General features: G+C 40.7%; 1 protein-coding gene across 1 annotated transcript in view; it reads right to left on the bottom strand.

The window, feature by feature from the left end:
- Positions 1 to 20,945, bottom strand: part of xpo4 (exportin 4) — a 55,050-nt gene extending 34,105 nt beyond the window's left edge. Inside the window, exons 1-7 of the mRNA XM_046404714.1 lie at positions 20,792 to 20,945; positions 17,130 to 17,235; positions 16,355 to 16,496; positions 12,440 to 12,578; positions 10,286 to 10,402; positions 9,950 to 10,103; positions 392 to 504 (exon numbers count right to left, since the gene is read on the bottom strand). Coding sequence (XP_046260670.1) covers positions 392 to 504; positions 9,950 to 10,103; positions 10,286 to 10,402; positions 12,440 to 12,578; positions 16,355 to 16,496; positions 17,130 to 17,235; positions 20,792 to 20,881 — 861 coding nt within the window. The 5' untranslated portion in view covers positions 20,882 to 20,945. The remainder of the gene's footprint in view (positions 1 to 391; positions 505 to 9,949; positions 10,104 to 10,285; positions 10,403 to 12,439; positions 12,579 to 16,354; positions 16,497 to 17,129; positions 17,236 to 20,791) is intronic.

Here is a 20,945-nt window from a genome sequence, read left to right as displayed (position 1 = left end):
AAAAATGAAGAAAGGGTAAAGCAGGACACAAGAAAACTGGAACCCTATGAGACACAAAGATCTTCACTGTGGATGAAAAACCCTGACAGAATGATAAGGATGGATGGAAGAGAGAATGACAGAGACTACCCACTAGAACAAAGAGCAGGTTTCATCAAGTTCAATTAATGTTATTCTTCCTTTGTAAAATGTTTATAGTGAAATGGAAGTCAGATTTCACCAGTCATGACAAGGACAATGTCACACTTTAAATAATGAGAAACAATCAGTCAAAATATGACAACAATTTTAACAATTCTCATATAAGCAAACAAAGACATTTTTCAAACTTTTCAGAACCTGGAGATACTCAGAGAAGGAGAAACACATCCATGATGGACAGGATACTCACGGCGAAGAAGAGGTCCATGACACGGGTGTCCAGTAGCGCTTCCCTCCAGGACTCCGTAGGCTTGAGCGTGACGTTCTGTGTGGCCTCAAACATGGCGATGTAGTGGCGCCCCAGTGATCCGCCGACAGTTAAGGCCAACAACAGCATGAAGGAGAAGGAGGAGGAGGAGGAGGAGGAGGAGCGGCACACTCAAAAACACCAGCTCCTGTCACTAGACTCTCTCAGTGGATTATTTTGGTCTCTGTGTGTTGAGTCTTTGATTTGGTGTGGCTGGCAGCAGAAACTTGTTAGGCACTTGACAGCTAACTCTCCCTCTCATTAACCCTGTTACTCTTTATGCAACAAAGGTTTGTGTGTTTTGATTTTTTTTTAGATATTTTCTCACACACGCCTCTGTGAGTCCTTTGTTGTCTTCCCTTCCTTCTTTTTCTTTTTCCCTTGTCAGCCCTTCATCTGCCACAGTTCTCACCCAAAAATAAAATTCTCGCCTCGTTTCTCACCCTCTTGTTCACATTTCCTCACCTCCTTCCACTGTTTTGCCTTTTATCCCCAGCTCTCTGCCTTGTTCCGATCTCTGACTCGCCTGACAACCTCTTCCCTTCTTGTCCTCTTCTTCACCTCTCTTCCTACTGGCAGTCCCTCGCTGTGCACACTCAGATTTCTCTCCTCTGCTTCCTCAAGATCTCTGGACACAACACACACTCTCACTGCAGCCAATCCAGACTCTGCGATAGCTCTGCCTCTGTGTCCACTCCTCTACAAGACGTCCTGGAGACTCCTTGCTGCCCTGAAACACCCACTCTCCCTCCTCAGCCAATCACTTTGTCTCTCCTCCTGACTGCTTTCCAAGGACCAAAGCTTTAAGTGTGCGTCTTTGCCCTATGACACAAACTCTTCACTTAAAACATACACTTATTCTATTACAGACTTTGCTCTTTTGGACCACTTCCTAAATATCTCTGTCCTAATAAGATGCTATCTCTCCTAGCCCACACATATTACTCTTTTGCCTGATTTAAAACTTTGTCTAAATCCTCAACACAATCGCACTCTGTTCTGAAAACTATAAAAATGTTTTCATGTAACGTCTGTCTAAACAGCCCTTTCCCCCTTTCTCCCAAACAACTCTTTCTTTCTCCAGGCCCCCACAACCCACCACACACACACACACACTCTCTCCTTATTCAAGACCACAACACACAATTTCTCCTCACGAAACCACAACACTTCCCGTCCTTACTTGAGTCTCCTAAACGCACCCACAACATGCCTTTTCCTGAGCTCACTAAGAACAATCTCTGTTTTACGCACCCACAGCATGCCTTACAACAGACAGACACACACACGCTTTACTCAATCAAAGCATCTTACAAACAGTCTTGCTTCACACACCAATCAAGATTTCAACGCTTTTCCTGTCTACCCTAAAAGCCCCTTCCTCTCTCCAAAAGGAATTTTCTTCCTTATCCCTGCAATAAGTCAGCTGATTTGTCAACCTACAGACTGAAAAGAAATTTAGAGGAAAAAAATGAGCTTATACTTATTCTTTTGTGTTTTTTTTTTTTTTATCCCTCTGTCACCTTCTTTACTTTGTTTTTGGGAAATGTAAACATACAATCTCTCTTTACTCTTACTTCACCACACAACAAACAGTCAAAACTCTTTCTGTCTCTTGTGAGCCCCTCTGCAATACTCAACCGCCACAAAAAACAACATCAGGACATTTTAAAAGACTGAGACACAACTCATTCATTCTCTTTTTAAACTCATTAACAGCCTGTTCATTGCACTGTGAGTCACTGTCAATTTAATCAGAAAATTATTTTACTAATTAATCATTTGGTCTACACAATGTCAGAAAATAGTCAGCAACGTCCGTCACAGTTTCCTGAAGCCAAAGATGACACCTTTAAACATCTTGTTTAGTTTGACAGAAATGTATATTCAGTTCACAAAGTAAACCATCACAACTTCACAATTTGGAATCTGAGAATATCTGGTGAGAAAAAAGTTGCCAAAGTTTATCAACTAATCCAAACTAATTCATTATTTCAGCTCTGATTTAAACCCAAAGTCCCATGTTTTATTTTTGGCTGTGCCTTTAAATCAAATAGAAATACCACCTTGATTCCAAAAATTAGGACATATTGTAAAACATTACTACCAAACCAACTATTTACTGACAACAGTTTTACAAAAATGTTCCTGAGCCCACGTATTAATATCCTTATATACGATCATGTGCTTGAACCTCACTCCATCCTTCCTTGTGATTAAATGGACGTTTGGAGGATGCACCTCGAAATCATGATACTATCACCTGTTACCAATGAAGCTGTTTACCTGTGGAATGTTCCATACAGGTGTTTTGTGAGCAGTACACAGCTGTCACTGTTCTTTATTGCTCCTGTCCCAACTTATGAAACGCATGAAACGTGCTGCTGGCATCAAAATCACAAGAAAAATATATTTACAAAAATCAATGAAGTTGACGAGGTAAAACATTAAATATATTGTCTATATACTGTTTGAGTATATGTCAAAAAGAATATGCCAAAAATGATATATCCTGAATCATTTCATAAACAGCAGTGTTTGGTATCTGAGCTGTTTCTCAGAAAAATATTTCGATGTTCGGAAATTTTGGAAACCTGAACAAAAGTGAAATTAACCTCTGTTTCAACAATGTTTAGCTGTAGTGTGAGTTTGTAAGTTAGTTAAGACTACCGGAAGATCAGACCGATTATTTTATTATCTCTTATCCAGAATATCTGACAATATCCGCACACACACACAACGCATAAAAACACACACACACACACACACAAACTGTATAACTGGCCTGTGGCTCTGTGACAGCAGAAGAAGGAAACTTCCAGAGGAATGTTTGATCAAAGCCAAACAGCGGCAGAGGCCGGCGAGGTCATGCATTCCTGCGACACCAGCTCAGTCACTCCCCATGCACACACCCCACCACAACACACTACGCTTTTCGGCACAAAAGTTGGCACCTGTCTATGGGTCTGTGGGATTGTGTGTTGTGTGTGTGTGTGTGTGTGTGTGTGTGTGTGTGTGTGTGTGTGTGTGTGTGTGTGTGTGTGTGCGTGTCTGTCCAATACTTAGCTTTCAGGCCTAGTTAAAAATAGTTGTGGTGAGGCAGAAGACCTCTAACTGAACCTTTCTGAAGCAAGAAGGAATGATAAAGAGATCAGAATAAGTAAAGAGGGTGATGCAATATGACTAAGTTCATATTTATTTTTATTTCATTTTAAACATGATTTATGTTTCCTTCTTATGCTATAATTTTTCTGACTTGATGCCTTTTCACAAAATTAAAAGAGATATAAGGCAGGAAAAAAAAGACGATCGAGGGAGAAACAACGGAAGAAATGAGGAGCGAGTGCAGAAGTGAGACTGACCCGAAGCCTGCAGACGAGGCCATCTCCGCAGGGAGGGACCACCTCGGTGACGGGGTTTGTTCAAACCCTCCTAAAGATCATATGACTGAGACAAATCTCACAAGAGACCTCAGGAATGATAACTACACAGCCACTTTGTCTATTTTACACAGCTGGACAGAGATGTAAAATGGATCCGACGGGCACCAAAAAGACCAAAACTCTCTGCATTAGGGGAAAGTTTCATCATCATGGATATAAGACAAATGTCATCTTTCAAAATATCTTAAACTAAAGGTTGAATGGACAAACACATATAGATAATAACATGGTCCTCATGCACTTCTGTGAAATTATTTCACCTGTTATTATCTCTCATATGTTCACTTGGTTTCCATTAAATATACAATACATGCAATATTGTTAACCTAGCAAAGAAATCCTGTTTCCTTCACTTCCTATTCTGACTATCAGAAACATTTAAGTACTTTACTTTATTTAAATGACTCCTCCTGACTGTTAAGTGTTCACTTAATTCAAGCTCTTGAATTATACGATGAAAATCTCCTTGCTGGGTTGAGAAGTGAATTTAAAACTTCAAACATGCTGTCCACTCTGCTTAAAAAAAAGAAAAGGAAAAAAGATGGACTGTGTGTGTGTGTGTGCAGTGTACATGCTTCCAGGATGAGTAATGTACACGGAGTGACTAGGACATGTGGCTGTGGTTTGGTGGGTTTTTAAAAGGCATCACCTGCTACTATCTCAACCCTTCCAGCAGGCTCAAGAATAACTAACGTGACACGTCAATTTTCCACTGGAAAGATAAGACGGACTGACAGATTAAAAGGACACACAGGCATACACAAACATGTTTGTTGAGCTAATATACAGGAAACCACTGACCACAAGAGTTTAAATCAAATGCAAGTGAAGAGATTCACACACCCTCAGTTCTCACATGCAGTTGCCAAATTTGCAGCCAGACAGACACATAAACACAGATTGTAATGCCTTAATTAACACCAACCGCCGGTCAAAGGCCAATAAAACTGCTTATTGTCTGATCCACCAGTTACTTTGGCAGAGGAACAACCAGTATTTCAAGTTTAAATTTCCTGCCCTGATTCTTTTTATGTGACCAAAACAAGCAGACTTTTTTCAGTTTCACATTGACAGACACCTGGGCATCCAGGATTTATGGTTTGGCATGTGAACCTTTGCCCAGGTAGTGTGCATCAGTGTGTTTTTTCTACACTTCAAAGCATGAGAGAACATAGTTGCAATGGAAAAAAAAAAACCATCATTCTTTCCTTCGTGGGCTATAATTCAGTGTGCATCACTATGCATAAACTAACCGCACGACTACAAAACAGCAAATGTGGGCTGAGTCTCTCTGAATATACAAGAGAGGCTGAATTATGTGAACCACAAAACCAAACAACAAAATATGTCAATGCCAACATTACATTTCGTCATCATTGTGGGTCTGTTTATTGTAATACCTCATTCTAACAACAATAGCCTAGCTTTTAATTAAATTCTAGCAGAATTTTTAGGCAACTTGGTCAGCATCTTCACAGATTTGATTTCCTTTCACTTTGTCACAATCTTTTTATCAAGACTAAAAGTCAGCAGGCAAGCTAGTAGTTCTGTGATGCTACACAGCTCTGAGCTACATGCTAATGCCAGTATGCTAACATGAACACAATGGAAATGCAAAAATGCTACTGTTTACCAGGTATAACGGTTTACCATGTTCACCATCTTAATTTAGCCTTTCAGCATGCTAACATTTCTGATTAGCTGAGTACTGGGCAAATTTAAATTTGGACTTGATGACAGTGTTTTATGGAAAATTAGATAATCACCAAAACTAGATAAGTTAAACATTAGATCTGGCGACTGTGATCAAAGCACAACCCAGGGAATTAGTAACTTCCTATTCTGGACATCATGGATGTCTGTACCAAATTCCATGAGAATCCATGAAATCACTGTCATGACTTTACGCTTAAAAGAAAAGATGTGCACATCACGATGGCACTAGAAGAGAAGTTGGGGGATTACAAAGACTGTAGGATTCCTCATTTGGGGTAGATGAATTCCTGCAGAAACCTTAACAGCAATCCATAAAATAGTTTTTGCATTATTTCAGTCAGGAGCAAAGTGATTCCTATAGTTCTTTTCTTTTTCCTTCCTGACAAGTTTGAAAAATCTCTCGATATATAGTTTGAGAATCCACAAAAATTAATTGGAAACATACTGATATCTGGAACACATCACATTTCACACAACTGAAGAACGAGAACCTTCGTGCCCGATGGTTGTGGATTAGCGAGCTTTTCCTGTATCCTCTATTCATTATGGCTGATCCTGACTGAGTATGAACCACGAAGACTGGCTGAGCATCTGCCAGCGGCCCTGTGAAGAGCGCAGCACTATGCTAAGGCGCGTGGTTGGGTTTAAGTGATATATCCCGCCTTAAGTCTCTCCTACAGCCTTGCCATGTGAAATAACAGTCCAGAAATACCTCCTCGGTGACCCACACCCTCCGTTTACTTTCCTAGTGCCTTCTACTGTTTGGCCCCCATCTGTTTAAACAGCAGTTGTCATTAATTCTCCCACTACTGAATTAAACCAGTGACATATCAATTATGCCACTGTACTGTTGGAATCACAGCAACAACACAACAGAGATAGATGACTATTTTAAATCACAGCAGTCTTCAACATCCACACAGAAAAAAGTTGTACATATCTTCTGGAGAGCTCATTTGAGCTGTACTCTTTCCAAATATAATAAAGAAAAACATTTTTAAAACGGAACATTCACTCAAACAGAAGCATCTACTTTAAATCTCGCATAACTTAGAAAATACATGCGCCTGCTGAATCTTTATATACTCTCCAACTTGTGTTTAGAAGTAGCTGAAGATTCTCCATACAGGTCAGGGCCAAGGCAAACATCCAGCATCAGCTTACACGCTCCAAATCCTAACCTTAACCTGAGGGCCAAAATGCCTATAAACTGACCTCTGAAAAGCTAATGAGAATACTGAGCCAGGCCGAGACAAGTGTTAGGCTGACAGTCGTCTCTTCAGCACAAGAATATCTCCTTACATGGATGCTGGGGGTAATTGTTACTCGGAGAAGTTAATGCCACTTTTATTACAACTAACTAAAAATAAGAAACAAAAAAATCCAAAAGCATGTCTCTTTCTCTCTTAGGGTAAAGTATATGACAAGTCAAGGAGGAGACAGACAAATTATAGTGCCTCAGTGAAAGAGGCGGGGAAGGCCATGCTTTAATTTGAAACAACTTGAGTTTTAGAGAGCTGACACACCATGAAATCTACACATTCCTCTCTAGTGAAGAAAAGAACAGATGGGACAAAATGAAAAAGGAAACTGTTACAGAACAAAGGGCCACTGGCTATTACACGGCAACACAATCGACAGAGACGAATCTAGAGATTCCCTCACATACCAAACTCATCTAAACAACATAGCGAGCATCCAGATATGTGGACTGATCCAGCTGACTGGAGGCAGCAGGGACGGATGGTGATCTATCTGTCAGCTCAGACAGCCATTTAGAGCACCTGACTGCCGCTGCAGCCCCGAGGCCTGACCACGACCCTGGACAGAGTCAAGCCCAGTGTGGAGTGACATGGTGTCGCACCGACTCCCGGGGAGCGTGCCTCCACCAGATGACACCAGAGCTGGGCCGGGGTTCAGACGGCGGCGAGGACAAATGACACGCATGCCGCTCGGTTTGTATAAGGGAGGAAGGCTTTTTAAAAAGGGTCTTTGAGCTGGTCGAGGAGTGCGTGTATTTGTGTGTGTGAAAGGCTGCGGCTGTCAGGCACGCAATTAAGGAGAGGCCCCCTGATACCCATGCTGGCGCAGTGCACATTTGCAACGCATCACACAGGCACAGGCGTGCCGTGACACTTGCAGACAGGCGGACACACTCATTCAGGCCTCCCAATGGCCTTCATCAATCTGTTCTCCTTTTCAGCAGCAGCCCAGATACTTGTAGACTGTACTTACACTCACATGCACACGGAATTTCAAGGAGAATGGCACATGACAATGACAATTCATATGTTTTTTCTATGGCCTGAGACAGTCCATTCAACATTTGTTACTACTCAACACCAAGAAACCAGAGAACTATAGCTCTATTTAAGTAGTACCTTGAAGAAAACTCATTTTATTGATTCAGTATTCAGCTTCTCTGGGTCACAGTTATCTAAATGTACTTACTGATTTTGTAAGAGTATCTTCCAGGTGCAAATGGTCACACGTAAAAGAAACCTGGGATTACATTTAATGTATACAGTAAATCAGATGTAAATGCAAATGTTTAAAGTACTTAAAAGAAAATTACTGTTAAGGGAGTTGAATTTGCACTTGCAAGTTTATTCTAACTTCTTCTAAATACACTAAAGATAGACTAGAAATTGGTGTGGATGGTGGTGACAAAAGCTTCTATCACACTATATTTCATTTTATGATTACAATGTCAATATATGCTAATGTATAGTAAAATGGTGGTGTTGTACAATATTGGGAATTCAACTGAAATGCCATAAGTAGGTATAAACAACCTTAGGGGAATATCTGCTTTTGGTTAACCAACTAGACTAAATACCCAACAAATCCAGGCATATCATTATATTAATGCAAAAATCCTCTTGTTCAAAACTGCCATAAAGCAGTCTTGCTCTCTGTGTTTCCACATTGCCAACAATGTCCTGATACACTGAGAAATTAAAGGGAAAGTCACATTGGTACAACATAAACAGAAAAACAAAATCTCTGGTGACTGACAAATTTCTATCATTCTTTGGTTTATACAGTCATAATCATCTGTTCACATGTGCAATGCAAGCAAACTTATCAATAATAAAGAAATCCTTTAGTAACTCAATAGAAGATATTTAAGTTATTATTCAGCCTCAAAGTGTCCTCCTGAGCGTCAAACTGAAAAGCCCTCTGCATGTACAGTAATTGCTTTAGCGGCTTCACATACACCGCCAACAATAAAACAAAAGCAAATGTTGTATTAAAGTCGACTGCAACAGCTTAGACACACACACACGACTGAAAAGTCTGTCTTCGAGAACACACACATATCAAACTAAGCGTGCCAAGCATACCAAGGGGAGCCTCAACAAGCCAAGGCAGGGGTGGTGTGCTGCTGGAATGATACGGAGATGGACACACAGACACCTCTTTGAAAGTGATACATGGCCCTGGCTGGCAGCAAGCGCCACTTCAGATCCTCTCAGACAGCCACAGAGGATGCCAGGATGGTAGGGATTTAGGCTGTAATGAGCCTGGCCTGGGTGTGCACATGCATGCGCACACGAACGCACGCGCGCGCACACACACACACTAAGTTCACTCAACAATGCCGGCAACTGCAAAGATAAAAAGAACGTATGCGCAAGATGAACAGTAAAGTAAAACTGATGGACAGATATGCATTCCTGTGGATAACATATTTGTAGACACACACACACACACCATTAGCCATTATAAGGACTATGCACACCCATGTACACAAAAAACTCTGCTATATTCATACAAATAAGTATTTTCAAAGAAGACAAACACACAAAGTATGACCATTTGGAACATGGCTTTCTTCTTTTGACCTACAACTGACAAGAAGACCAACTTCTATTTTTACCAACTCTACCTACACCTTTTTACAACCAGGCTCTAATTTTCGTACTTTTGGCTATCAACAACGGAAGATGCTTTACATGTCAGCATGTCAATTACAAAAATCTGCGTTTCAGTCGTATCATTGAAAATGAGATGTTAGCGACATTGTGAGCAAAATGTTTACTATAATTCTTTGCTGCACATTGAATTATATCACTTCACAGTTAAATGGTGAAGGAGGTCTAATACTGTGGACACTGAACTTGTTTGAATGTTTACATCGTATTAACTTTCTTTAAGCTGACTGATGATATGTTTGGGTAATATAGCTACACTAACCTGAAAACTAAAGTGCTATTGTTTGAAAATTGAGTACAACAATGTACCAGATTTCAGAAAATAAACTGCAAAATAAAATCTAGATGAAATTCCCCTGTAAAATACCACCATTTTTAAGAAGCCACTGTCAAAGAAAGGATATGATTGGGTGGCAGGAAGTTCCAGCTGAGGACCTGGTTAGCCAGAGTCAAGTAGCGTTGGAAAACAGATGACATTTGGGCGTTTAGGTTTTCTCTGCGACTGAACTCCTGCAGGACCTCCATGGTCAACATAAAGATCTGACGCAGGCCTTCCTCCTGGGAGCAAGGAAAGGACGGAAGAAGAGGAAAACGAATTCAGGTATTAAAAGTGAAGCATAGAAGGGCTGGCTGTGACTAAATCAGGGAAAAAGAAGGGAGAACAACAATCCCTGTCCCTCCTTTAACAACTCTGGATAGCACATGAAAACACAAAATAGATGGTGAGGTGGAGAACACACCTGGAAGAGACGCTTGCAGCTGCCATGAAACTCCATGCTGAGGCCGATGCTGCTGGTCTTGCTGGAGCTGGAGAACTCGCTGAGCAGAGCGGTCAGGATGGAGCAGGCCAGTGTTTGCTGTAGCACAGAGGGGTGTGAGATCGCACAGGCCAAATGTTATACAAAGAGTTACACTGAGGTCAAACTTCATCATTAGTCAAGAGGCAGAGTATGAAAAGACTGGCATTGTCCCAGTTCCATAATATATAGAGTACTAATTCCAAGCAAGTTCTGAATAAGTGTGTGTCACCTTAAAAAACAACAATATTTAATCAGTTTACTGGAAAAAGCAAGTGTGTAGTTTGATTTTTTGAGTGTGCTGTTGACACAGAGAAAACAAACCAGCCGCTCACAGCTGCAGAACATTATAACAAGATGTGGAAATCTTCAGAACAACATTTTGCTTTATGTTTACTGAGAATTACTTGGTAATGATGTTCCAAAATACAGAAGATATTCTGAGTGCACAGGCTGCAAACATATATTCTTACACTGCACACATTGGATTTTTCTGTTCTGGTGCACAAACGGCCGCTATACTGTAATTTCCCAGCTTGGGATCAATAAAGTACATGTACCTATCTATTTGGAAAAACACAACCCTTTGGACAGATGGATAAATGATCACTAGTGAGAAGGTACATATATTATGGGTTATTAGCTGATCAGAAAATCCATTTCTATAAAACTAGAAGTCTTTCAAGAATACAGCTGGTCCTAAAAGGATGGGGCAGTCGTGGATCAGTGGTTAGGGTGTCGGACCCGCAACCGGTGGATCGCTGGTTCGATTCCCCGTACCGGTGTCCATGGCTGAGGTACCCTTGAGCAAGGTACCTAACCCCCACTGCTCCCCGGGCGCTGCACGAGGTCGCCCACTGCCCCGGGTTTGATGTGCGTGTGTGTGCACGTCACTTGGGTGGGTTAAATGCAGAGCACAAATTTCGTTGGAGTGAGTTCCCTCCAATGACAAAATATGTCACTTTCATCTTTCATGAAAGATAAAATTTAACTGAAATCTTCATACAACAGCAGTTACGTTTGTATCTGATTAGATTTGCAGGGTACATTTAGGGTAACTAATGACTAATTCCGTATGGATAAATAATAGAAAAAGGTCAGCGAGATTTTCTTGAGCCTAGAGCAACACCCTCAAATTGCCCATTTTGATTCGCTGTCCAAAACAAAACGTGAGCTGAGACCAGCTTATGTCAGACACTAGTTTTAGCACTATTACTTTTCCCATCAGGCAGACGACTACAGCTGATTCGCCAGTATTTTTCTGCTGACTAAAGGGCATCTTCCTGTCAATACCAGCTATGTCATTTAATGTACTAAATTTTAATAAGGACATTTTTTTCAAACATAAAGGAATAGCATTATGGAAGGACATGTTTCATAAAGTTTCTAATTGCAAATGGATCTTGCCTTCTAGATTCTGAAGATGAGGTGATGATTGTAGATTATTTCAACCCAAACACACACTACATTTGGTGACTTCACTGGTCATTTCCTTGTGAAATCACCTACTGCCGCCTGATTAGAACGAATCTACGGTTTCCAGCCCCCTATCGCACACATTAGCACTTTTCTGGTTAAGAGTTTGGTTAGGGAACCAAATAAAATAGTGCCACCTACTGGATTGAGAGGAGCACTTGTACAGCCATGCCAATATGGCTGCCTTCACATAATAATGTTTAATCAGAATATTCAGTCATACACAGTACATCTTCCACTCACTTTCTACCTTAAACCTATGAATGTGGTTGGTTTGTTTGACTTAACCAGCTTTCTCAGACCTCGCTAAAGCTTTAGGAAAGCAAAAAAGCAGTTGACATGGAAGTTGTATTTACATCTAAATATTTTTCATTATGAGCCTATGGCATATTTTGGAAATCTAACCTGTTTACTAATTTAATGCCAAAAATGAGTCAAAATGAAGTGAAACTAACATGTTTTACCAGTGGGCTAGGGGATGGAAGGAAATAACTGATGCCTATCTGTGTACATGTAATCCTGACAGTCTTTGTGCAGTAGAAGCTCAAAATTATTATTATAATATTAAGATTAATCGATTAAAATCTATCATGTACTGATACATCTGCATGTCTTTCTCACCACTGTGGGGTTGCCGCTGCTGATGAGCTGTCCAACCTCGTGAAAGATGCTTTTACAGTTGATACTTTTGTCTAGAGAGCCCCTCTTCACGATAACTGCCACAGCCAACAGGATCTGCTCACGGACGTACTTCTGGAGACTGAAGAAAACAAGGAGAGTTAAGGCTCTGAACTAGAGAAACGTAAGTGCAAGCACAACACATATGAGGATAACTGAACGCTGACCATCAGCAGGGACTGACAACAGTGAGAGCAACAAAGTAAAACAGAAATGCGTCTGAGGGGGGCAATCACAGCTGCACCTTATTTTCTTTAGCCTGTACCACATGGGGAAGCTAACTTTACTGCATTTTTGTACTCATTTTTTATTTTTTAAATCACACTGCCTAATCCAACAAAGGCAAACAGGAATCCCTCTAGGTTGTTGTTGAGCCAGAGATTAGGTAACCCGTCTCTGCACCAGCTCAGAGAGTTTGGTGGATTCCAGTTTCTGTAACTTGCACAAAATATCAAACTAGTCTCTGTGTTCTTGTTAATTGCTGTTTATACCAGTGGACACAAGAACAAACAGCTGATTATGAGCATTAGCCTCAACTTTCTATGCATGTGGACCCACAGACTTTCTGATGCCTGTCCAAGTCATTTTGGACATCATATCTGGAGGTATAATGCATAACTTATGTCCCATTTCATACATGCTTCCCCCTCTATGGTTCTCACTAGTGGGACAAAAGCAAAGTAGAATGAAGTCTATGGTCAGTCCGATACCACATACTGGTCAGTCAGTTACCATAGCCACAAAAAGTGAAACACAAAACATGTCCTGCCCAACCGAGGTGTCATGTGTAATGACACACCGCAAACTCTTAAGGATGGTACCAGTCTTCGCCTCTGAATGCCCCTCAGAAAACACGTCATCAGAGGATGGATAGACACCAATCTGTCACACAAACCCTTGAGATGGGATGAACCAGCAGCTTGCAAGTTTTAGTCATGCTGAAAGCCAAATTCCTGCCCACTAACAGTTGGAGAAATGAGAGCATGCGAGGCAGGAGACACGTAGTAATGTCCAAGCTTCTCTCCACTCATCAGTACTGGAAAGCTTTTCATTTGTCACAATATTCAAACATTCCCATCCAGAGACTGGATCCACAATTACTGCTAACTCCTAATCAGTGTCCACCTGAGAGAGAGCATCTCCACGCCAACAGTTTTGTGCTTGTGTGCTCTGCGGTTATCAAAACTGCTAACAGCCAGACAAGAGTTTAGGAGTACTCTGTTCCATAGATGATGCGCACACGTGTCCAAAGCCACTGGGGGGGACTGTCCCACATGCTCTGAGAGAACCACAAAGCAGACTTGCTGTTTTCTGCGTGTGGCAAATATGTCCAAATTTGCTCTGCCAAACCTGGCTCAAATCTGAGAGACCAGTTTGAAACTGATGCTCCAATGGCCTTGGCGAGGATAACATGATACCCCCCCTCTGTTCAACTCACATTATTCAATTGTACGTTGGCAATTGTAAGTGTGTGCACCCACCACAACAGCACTTTCACTAACAACAATTTCACTGAGCGCACTCCTTCCTGGCAAATTTATATAAGATGCTGTTGATTTAATGTCTGTGCAAATCAGCACATGTGGGTTTTGCAGCAGCGAGGCAAGACGTTGGACCACAGTGAGGCAATTCTAATGCATTTATGCGGAGAGACAGGTGAGATGGCCACTGTCCCCCTCCAAGCTGAGGAAGATGTGTGCGTGAATACTGAGACGTATGACATTTCTCTGCCCAGAGGTACTCTTGCCAACAGGACGTGAGGATTTTTCCAGTAGGCTATATTGGATTCCATGGAGGGAGGGATGGAAATCATGCTTCTCCACTGACACACAAGGTTGACATGCAGGCGAATGAAGCACCTCTGCAGCCGTCTCATGTGAAAGAGGCCCAAAGGAATCACCATGTGAGCCGCTGACATCATACCCAGCAGCTGACAGAGAGAGCTGTCATAACACTGTGAGGAGCGGCAGTGTAAAAGGCCCGTCAGCCTCCAAAACTCTCTGCTGTGAGAACCGCAGTTGCTCCCTGATCATGTTTAACTCCAGATAAACTGCAATCGGGACGGGGAGAAGAAAGCTCTTTTGCCAGTTTATTCTAAAGCCTGCAGATGTGACGCTACTTTCATTGTCTGAGGTGTTCCCTGCGCAGAGCCAGCAAAAGCAAGTCGTCCGGATAAAATAATACATTAGGGCTATGTGATATGATGATATCTATCATTTGATGATAGAAAAACATCTATAGTTTCATGTTATTCTCTACGGTTTATTTTGTTGTGTCACAAATCATACTCTTCACACTGTATTACATCAAGCAGTGCAGAATGAGAGGCAGGAAGCAGCTCTCAGTGATGTCAACCCTTTAGTGAGATCCAAAACAAAAATGGGAGCAATCTCTCTAATTAAATGATTAAATGTTGTGTTTTTTTCTTAATTAAAATTGTGCCCAAAGGGTCTAAATAGAGGATGAAAAATGAATAAATAGTATCTTCTCTTTGTGAAGAAAATACTTACAAAAAAAAAAAAAAAAAGACTTCCAGAAAATGCGCTATATGGTGATGGGACTTTGGCCTCATCACACAGTCCTAATCCCCTTCCTGTGTAACAGCTCCAGAGCCATCCCCACACATCTGGAAAAGGGATTTCCTGTGTTTCAGCATGATGGAAATGCAGAAATATGTATCCTTCAGGTCTATGGAAGTAAACGAGTTGACCTGATGAACACATTCCAGCACCTGTTTGATCATCAGTATGTGGAACAGCCTGTCCATTATTGATCTGCTAAACAGACACAGAGGGAGAGACCTGCAGTGATCTCTGCAGATCAACTTGTCCATCCAGCTGCCCACTGAATATACGTGCCGCTACTCTGCATGATGCTCTGAGACGTGTTGGGAGCGCCTTCCCTGTGTGGGCTCGAACTGAAAGGGCTGAGAGGAAGCCTCTGGAGGCTGCATTATGCACGAGCTCCCAGCTGGACTCTGCCAGGGAGGAGGTGCGTAATGAGCAGGGACAACGGCAGCTGAATGGCAAGATTTTTGAGATCCGTGGATTAGGGGGCAAGAATGTCCAGTACCTTCGTCGCTGACTCCTGTACCAGCCACACACTGTCAGGTGCAGCAGCAAATGCTTATACGCCTGAGCAAAGTGAGAGCCAGGCTGGGATTCTCCAAACCCACAGAACTCACAGTAAGAAGTACTCAGTCTGGCAGGCAAGACAAATCCAGACATTCTCAGAGGATATCTTCTTTCTTCAGTTTGGAATTTCACAGTGCTTACAGCTCGCTGAAGAAAAAAGGGAGCTGATTATATGGTCTCAATGCAATTTATACCCAAGATGAGACCCTGAGCGGGACCCACACAGCAGGTGGGCGTGGACTTAAGTTTTTCAGTGCAGTGCGCCGTGCAAAACACCCCCACTAGCAATAGCCTTAAAGGGTGAAGCTTATATGAAACAGAATTTTGCATTACTGGATCAAATTAATGAAAAAAAAAAAAGAAATATAAATTTCTATGAAGCTATCCTCTGAGAAATCCTGCAATACATTTCAAGAATCTTGTTAGCTAAAGAAACACAGCTTCAAATTAATATTGTTTGCAATCTACCACATAACTTAATTACTGCTTATTCTACATGCCCTCATCAAATTTATACATACATATTTTTAGGTCATCAAAAAACATATACATCTGTGGGATTTAAAAGGATATTAATGGATTTTTAATTACTTAAGATGTACAATTGTCTGTGCTTTAGACTTATGTAACAGGAGATAAGGACCACTGACGTTTTTGCAAATCGTACAACTTACAAACGGATGCAAAACTGACACAGGTTTAATTATGGCTCCTTCTTTCTTACTTTGGTCTCTGTAAGACGTAGGTGAGGAGAAATGCCCGGAGCGACTCGATGCTGGTCTTTTCCAGCAGGATCCACTCCCGCACCACCGCCTCCATGATGGCTGTGGCTGCTTGGAACAGCACATAGTCCACCTTACTGGTCTCTATAGAGCAAAAGGGGGAGTTGATAGAAAATAAATACGAGGAGGGAAAAAGATAAAGTACAATAAAGTTTAAAAGTCATGGTTTAAAATGAACTGCTGGAATAACAATGACATGCTTTACTTTGTGAGTCAGTGCATTTACTTGTACACAATGCATTTACAGTGCAAACCCAATAAGAGAACAGTATGATAAAATAAAAGCTCAATTTCTTCTTGCAGCAAGACCTCTTTAACTGTATTGCATTAGACAGAGAGCTATTTTTAATATTTAGTCTTATCCTCACTTATATCTACAAGTTCACATAAGAAGAATTTTATTCTTTACAGGTGTTTTTCAAATTAAAAATGTTTTGAGTCATACCCAAGCAGCACAATAGGAGGTTCGTGATCATAACATCAGTTGCTGAAGCCCAGATTAGAAGGAAACACTCATATTAAATGGAAGTTAAGGGAAAATTAATCACCCGTTTAACAACTGTAAATGTGCAATACACATACAATGTCTAAGGTCTCAATTCTGTAAAATGAAAGCAGACTTCGCTAACTTAATTCATGTTTATAAAAAACAAAAAAAAAAACAAACATAAAGGTTAATCGAAGCTGTGCAGGCTAAATGATTACATCAATAGTTACCTAAGATGTGCTTGCAGATAGCAAAAGGGGATTTGGATTTCCTGAAGGAGAGGAATATGTGTTCAGCATGCTGCCTCTGCTCTGTGCTGACCATGGACGGCGGTGCCTGTAAACAAATTATCAAATGAACAAAAAATTAGCATGACAATCAAGGATTAGGTTTTTCTACTGTGTTCCTCCATTTCTCAGAACATCTAATTCAAGATTATACCTATGATACCACTATGTTTGCCACTAATGATTATTTTCATTAAAATAATCTCTGATTATTCTCTGACTGACTGTTTAGTCCATGCAATGCAAGAGAAATTGTGAAAAATGCTCATCACAATTTCCTTGAGTCCAAAATGACATCTACAGGATGAGATCTTCTCCAATTTTGTGAGATCCAAACATGAGATCCCAGCAGGAAGGTGCAACAGGTGGTTTGTTAAGATTAGAAACTGTACAGTACGAGTGGACTGTCAAGAGTCAGAGTTCATTATAAAACCAATACCACAAAGAGAATTGTTGTAATCACACACCCTGTTAATATTTTAGCCCCTTTATACAGACGAAGAAACAACAACCAATGACAGAAAACTCTTCATAACAACAAAAAAGGCATTACAGCTCCAACAACGCTACAAATAAAACTGAAAAGCACAAAATGCACAAGCACACACTTTTATTGAGGAGTGTCGCTATGATACAGCTGAGCAAGAAAGTGACATTCCAGGTCTAATTGCAGTGAAAGCAGCTCTGGGGCTGCCAGAGGAAATAAAGACCCTTTTAAAAGCACACACCACCTACTATAACGAGAAGGCACATACACAACAGTCTGTGACTTATAACAGAATTAAAAATTTTGACCAAAAAAATCTAAATCCGTAACAACTATAACATGGAATATTTACTTTGTTCAGAATAAACCTGTATTATTTTATTTACAAAAAAGTTAATATGTGTAATGTTAAAAAGTGACAGAAACTAGCTAACGAAAGCTAACTATTTTGATTTTACAACCCACAACTCAACTGTTTTTGCTCTGTCTCATTGCACTCACTGGCATCACTTCTAGCCACAACAAGCAGTTGTTTTCAACAAAATGGTCTTGTAAACCCATTGTACACCGCTTGTCCGACACCACAAAAAGGACAAAGGGACTAGTGGGTGAACATAGTGGAGCATTTAGCAGCTAAGAGACAGATATTTTGTTCAGGAGTGAGTTGGTGCGGGCAAGTCAACAGGAACAGCGTCAGGGATTTAAAGCCAATCTGATGTAGTGGCCAAACTGCAAAAAGACTGCCCATATACCTGCAGTGACAATGGATATTGTCATATATTTTTTTCTTTCTTTTTTGAATGTCACAACCCTAGTAAAGTGACTCATTTTACCATCAAAATCAGATCCATTAAGTTTTTGAAAGTCTAGAAGAGCTACATGAATAAATTCAAGTTAGTGAAGCGTTGATCTGGACACCTGTGAAAGTCTCGAGTGCACGTGCTGTATTGGTCTCACAAAGCAGAAGTTATATGAAAGATCCAGGTCATTTTATACATGACAAGTCAAACTTTTGGCTTCATGCACCAATGATTATCTTTCACAGGAATGAACAGAGCTTTGCCTCTGACCTTATATCCAGACTTTCCCTTTATAGATTAATGACGGAGAACAAAGTGGAGCTTAATGGATAGTGACTACTGGACACAATTCATCGGGTGCCCAGAGAAACATCTCAAAATGAATGAAAATTTTGCTTTGCATCCACGAGTTGTGTAGATCAACTCTTTCCTCACAGCTCACAATCAAATTTAACTATTGATAGTGTGTTAATGTTGTGTTTACAGCTTGTTGTACTGCCTCCAAGTGGTCAATAAGAATCAATTAATACATCACTTGGTATGATACAACTCTATTGATCCAATGTGCATGCATTAATCCCAGGGGGACTTTATTCTGAGCTGAAAGAGAAATGTTAAATTGTTTATTTAGATATAATGGCATAATGACCATAACTGCTACAAACCACACTGATGTTGGGTACTAGCATGGATATCTAATGTAATCATTTTATTACAAATCAAAACTGAACTAAAAGAAGTTCAGATGCTTAGTATAGTATGGACAGTATTTACTTAATAGCGCAAATATCCTAAATGGGTAATTTTACTCAAAACAGAGAGTCAACCATAACATTTCATACAAAATGTTCCAAAACTGCAAAGCTTGTATGGACTTTATTCTTTTTTTTTTTTTAGTTTTTTCTGCTCTTGTGCACTGAGAACCTTGACAGGGAGGCTACTACCAAGTCCAACTCAGAGCAAAGAAAACACTGATGGGTAAAGGAGAAGATTACGTTCCTTACCCTGCTATTAAGAAACATTAATAATATATAAACATGCAACTAAATATACAATTTGACTTGAATACAGGACAGGGTGGTATAAAGATTGTGCTAATGAACATGATCAGCAAGCTGAGGGACATACCTGAAATCTGTGATAAATCTCAACATGCTGCCAAGCACTGAATTCAGAAGAAATCTATGTATATGTCATATTAAAGAGTATGAACGAGTACAACAGCTGAGAAGAGATTCAGAATAAAACAGTTCAAGTTCAAATGGCTTCTGTTACAGTAGATGACAGAATTCAATCAATCTCAAACAGACATAATGCCAAAATTACAACCACTATATTGTTATATTCATCTACCACTGAATAAACAGTCAAATTTATTCTTTTTATTTAATCATTACTTTACAATTGATTAATCAGAGAAACTAAAAGCTATATTATGATTCACAAGTAGTAAATCAATGCCAGACATTAACCATACATACAGAAGACACCTGCTAACTTAAATGTAAGGGTGTAGCACTTCTCTGGCATGGTGTGATGTTCACATGAAGCAAACAATTCATTAAATAGGCAGTACTGTGTTTAAACATGGCATTACTGTACATAAAGATTAGTTTAACTAAAAACCTTATCAAGGGAAAGCAAAATGGCAGCAAGCAAGAACAGGCTTTAGCTAGCTAGCTAGTTCATCTAATACACATACTCATGACATGCACATGGTTAGCCACTTGCTCTTAGCTGATGTGTTCATTCTTATTTATTCCAAAGGAGGTTGAATGGTGCTGTGAAGGGAAAGGAGCCAAATTTCTGATGAAAATTAGTATTTTAGTAAGTACAGGATAAGCTAAAGCTACAGACCGAGTGGCTCAACAGCTTATATATTTGAAACCAGCAAGACCGAGATGCTCCAAATGACTCCACAGAGTCCACTAAAACTTAATGTAACATGAACGGCTGAAAGGACAGGGACACGAACCGCTGAAGTTTCTAGATAACTGAGCCACATTGGAAAGTGTCCAGACGTGGGGTTGTATTTCAAGGTGGTGGTTGTGGTTCATGGGAGGAAGGAGGAAAATGAAGAGGGGGCTATGTTACGATGGTGAGCGGATTTTTGCGGGATGGAGACAGGCAAAGCAAGGCGCCACGCATCGCTCACACGTACCGTTTCTCCGGTAAAAACTCAGCACATTTCACAACAAAAACCGAGAAGAAACAAACAACAGCAGGAGTCTCCAACCACCAACCCCCATCCGAGACAGCTAAGTTAATATAAATGTATCGCCCTCCTCGTGGCTACAAAACAACACTGAATTTCTCACCATTAAAACTTTGGCAGCGCTTTCCAGCTGTGTGATCACTTCTGGTGCACCGACCGCCGCCATCATCGTCCCTCTCCAATGACGCGCCATGCGCTCTGCATTGTGGGATTACAGCGCTGGTACCCGGCGGGGTTCAACCCAACTACTAAAGCGT

Source organism: Scatophagus argus, chromosome 11 (assembly GCF_020382885.2).
Source record: "Scatophagus argus isolate fScaArg1 chromosome 11, fScaArg1.pri, whole genome shotgun sequence".
Taxonomy (NCBI): Eukaryota; Metazoa; Chordata; class Actinopteri; family Scatophagidae; genus Scatophagus; species Scatophagus argus.
This window is presented reverse-complemented; position numbering and strand designations above follow the sequence as displayed.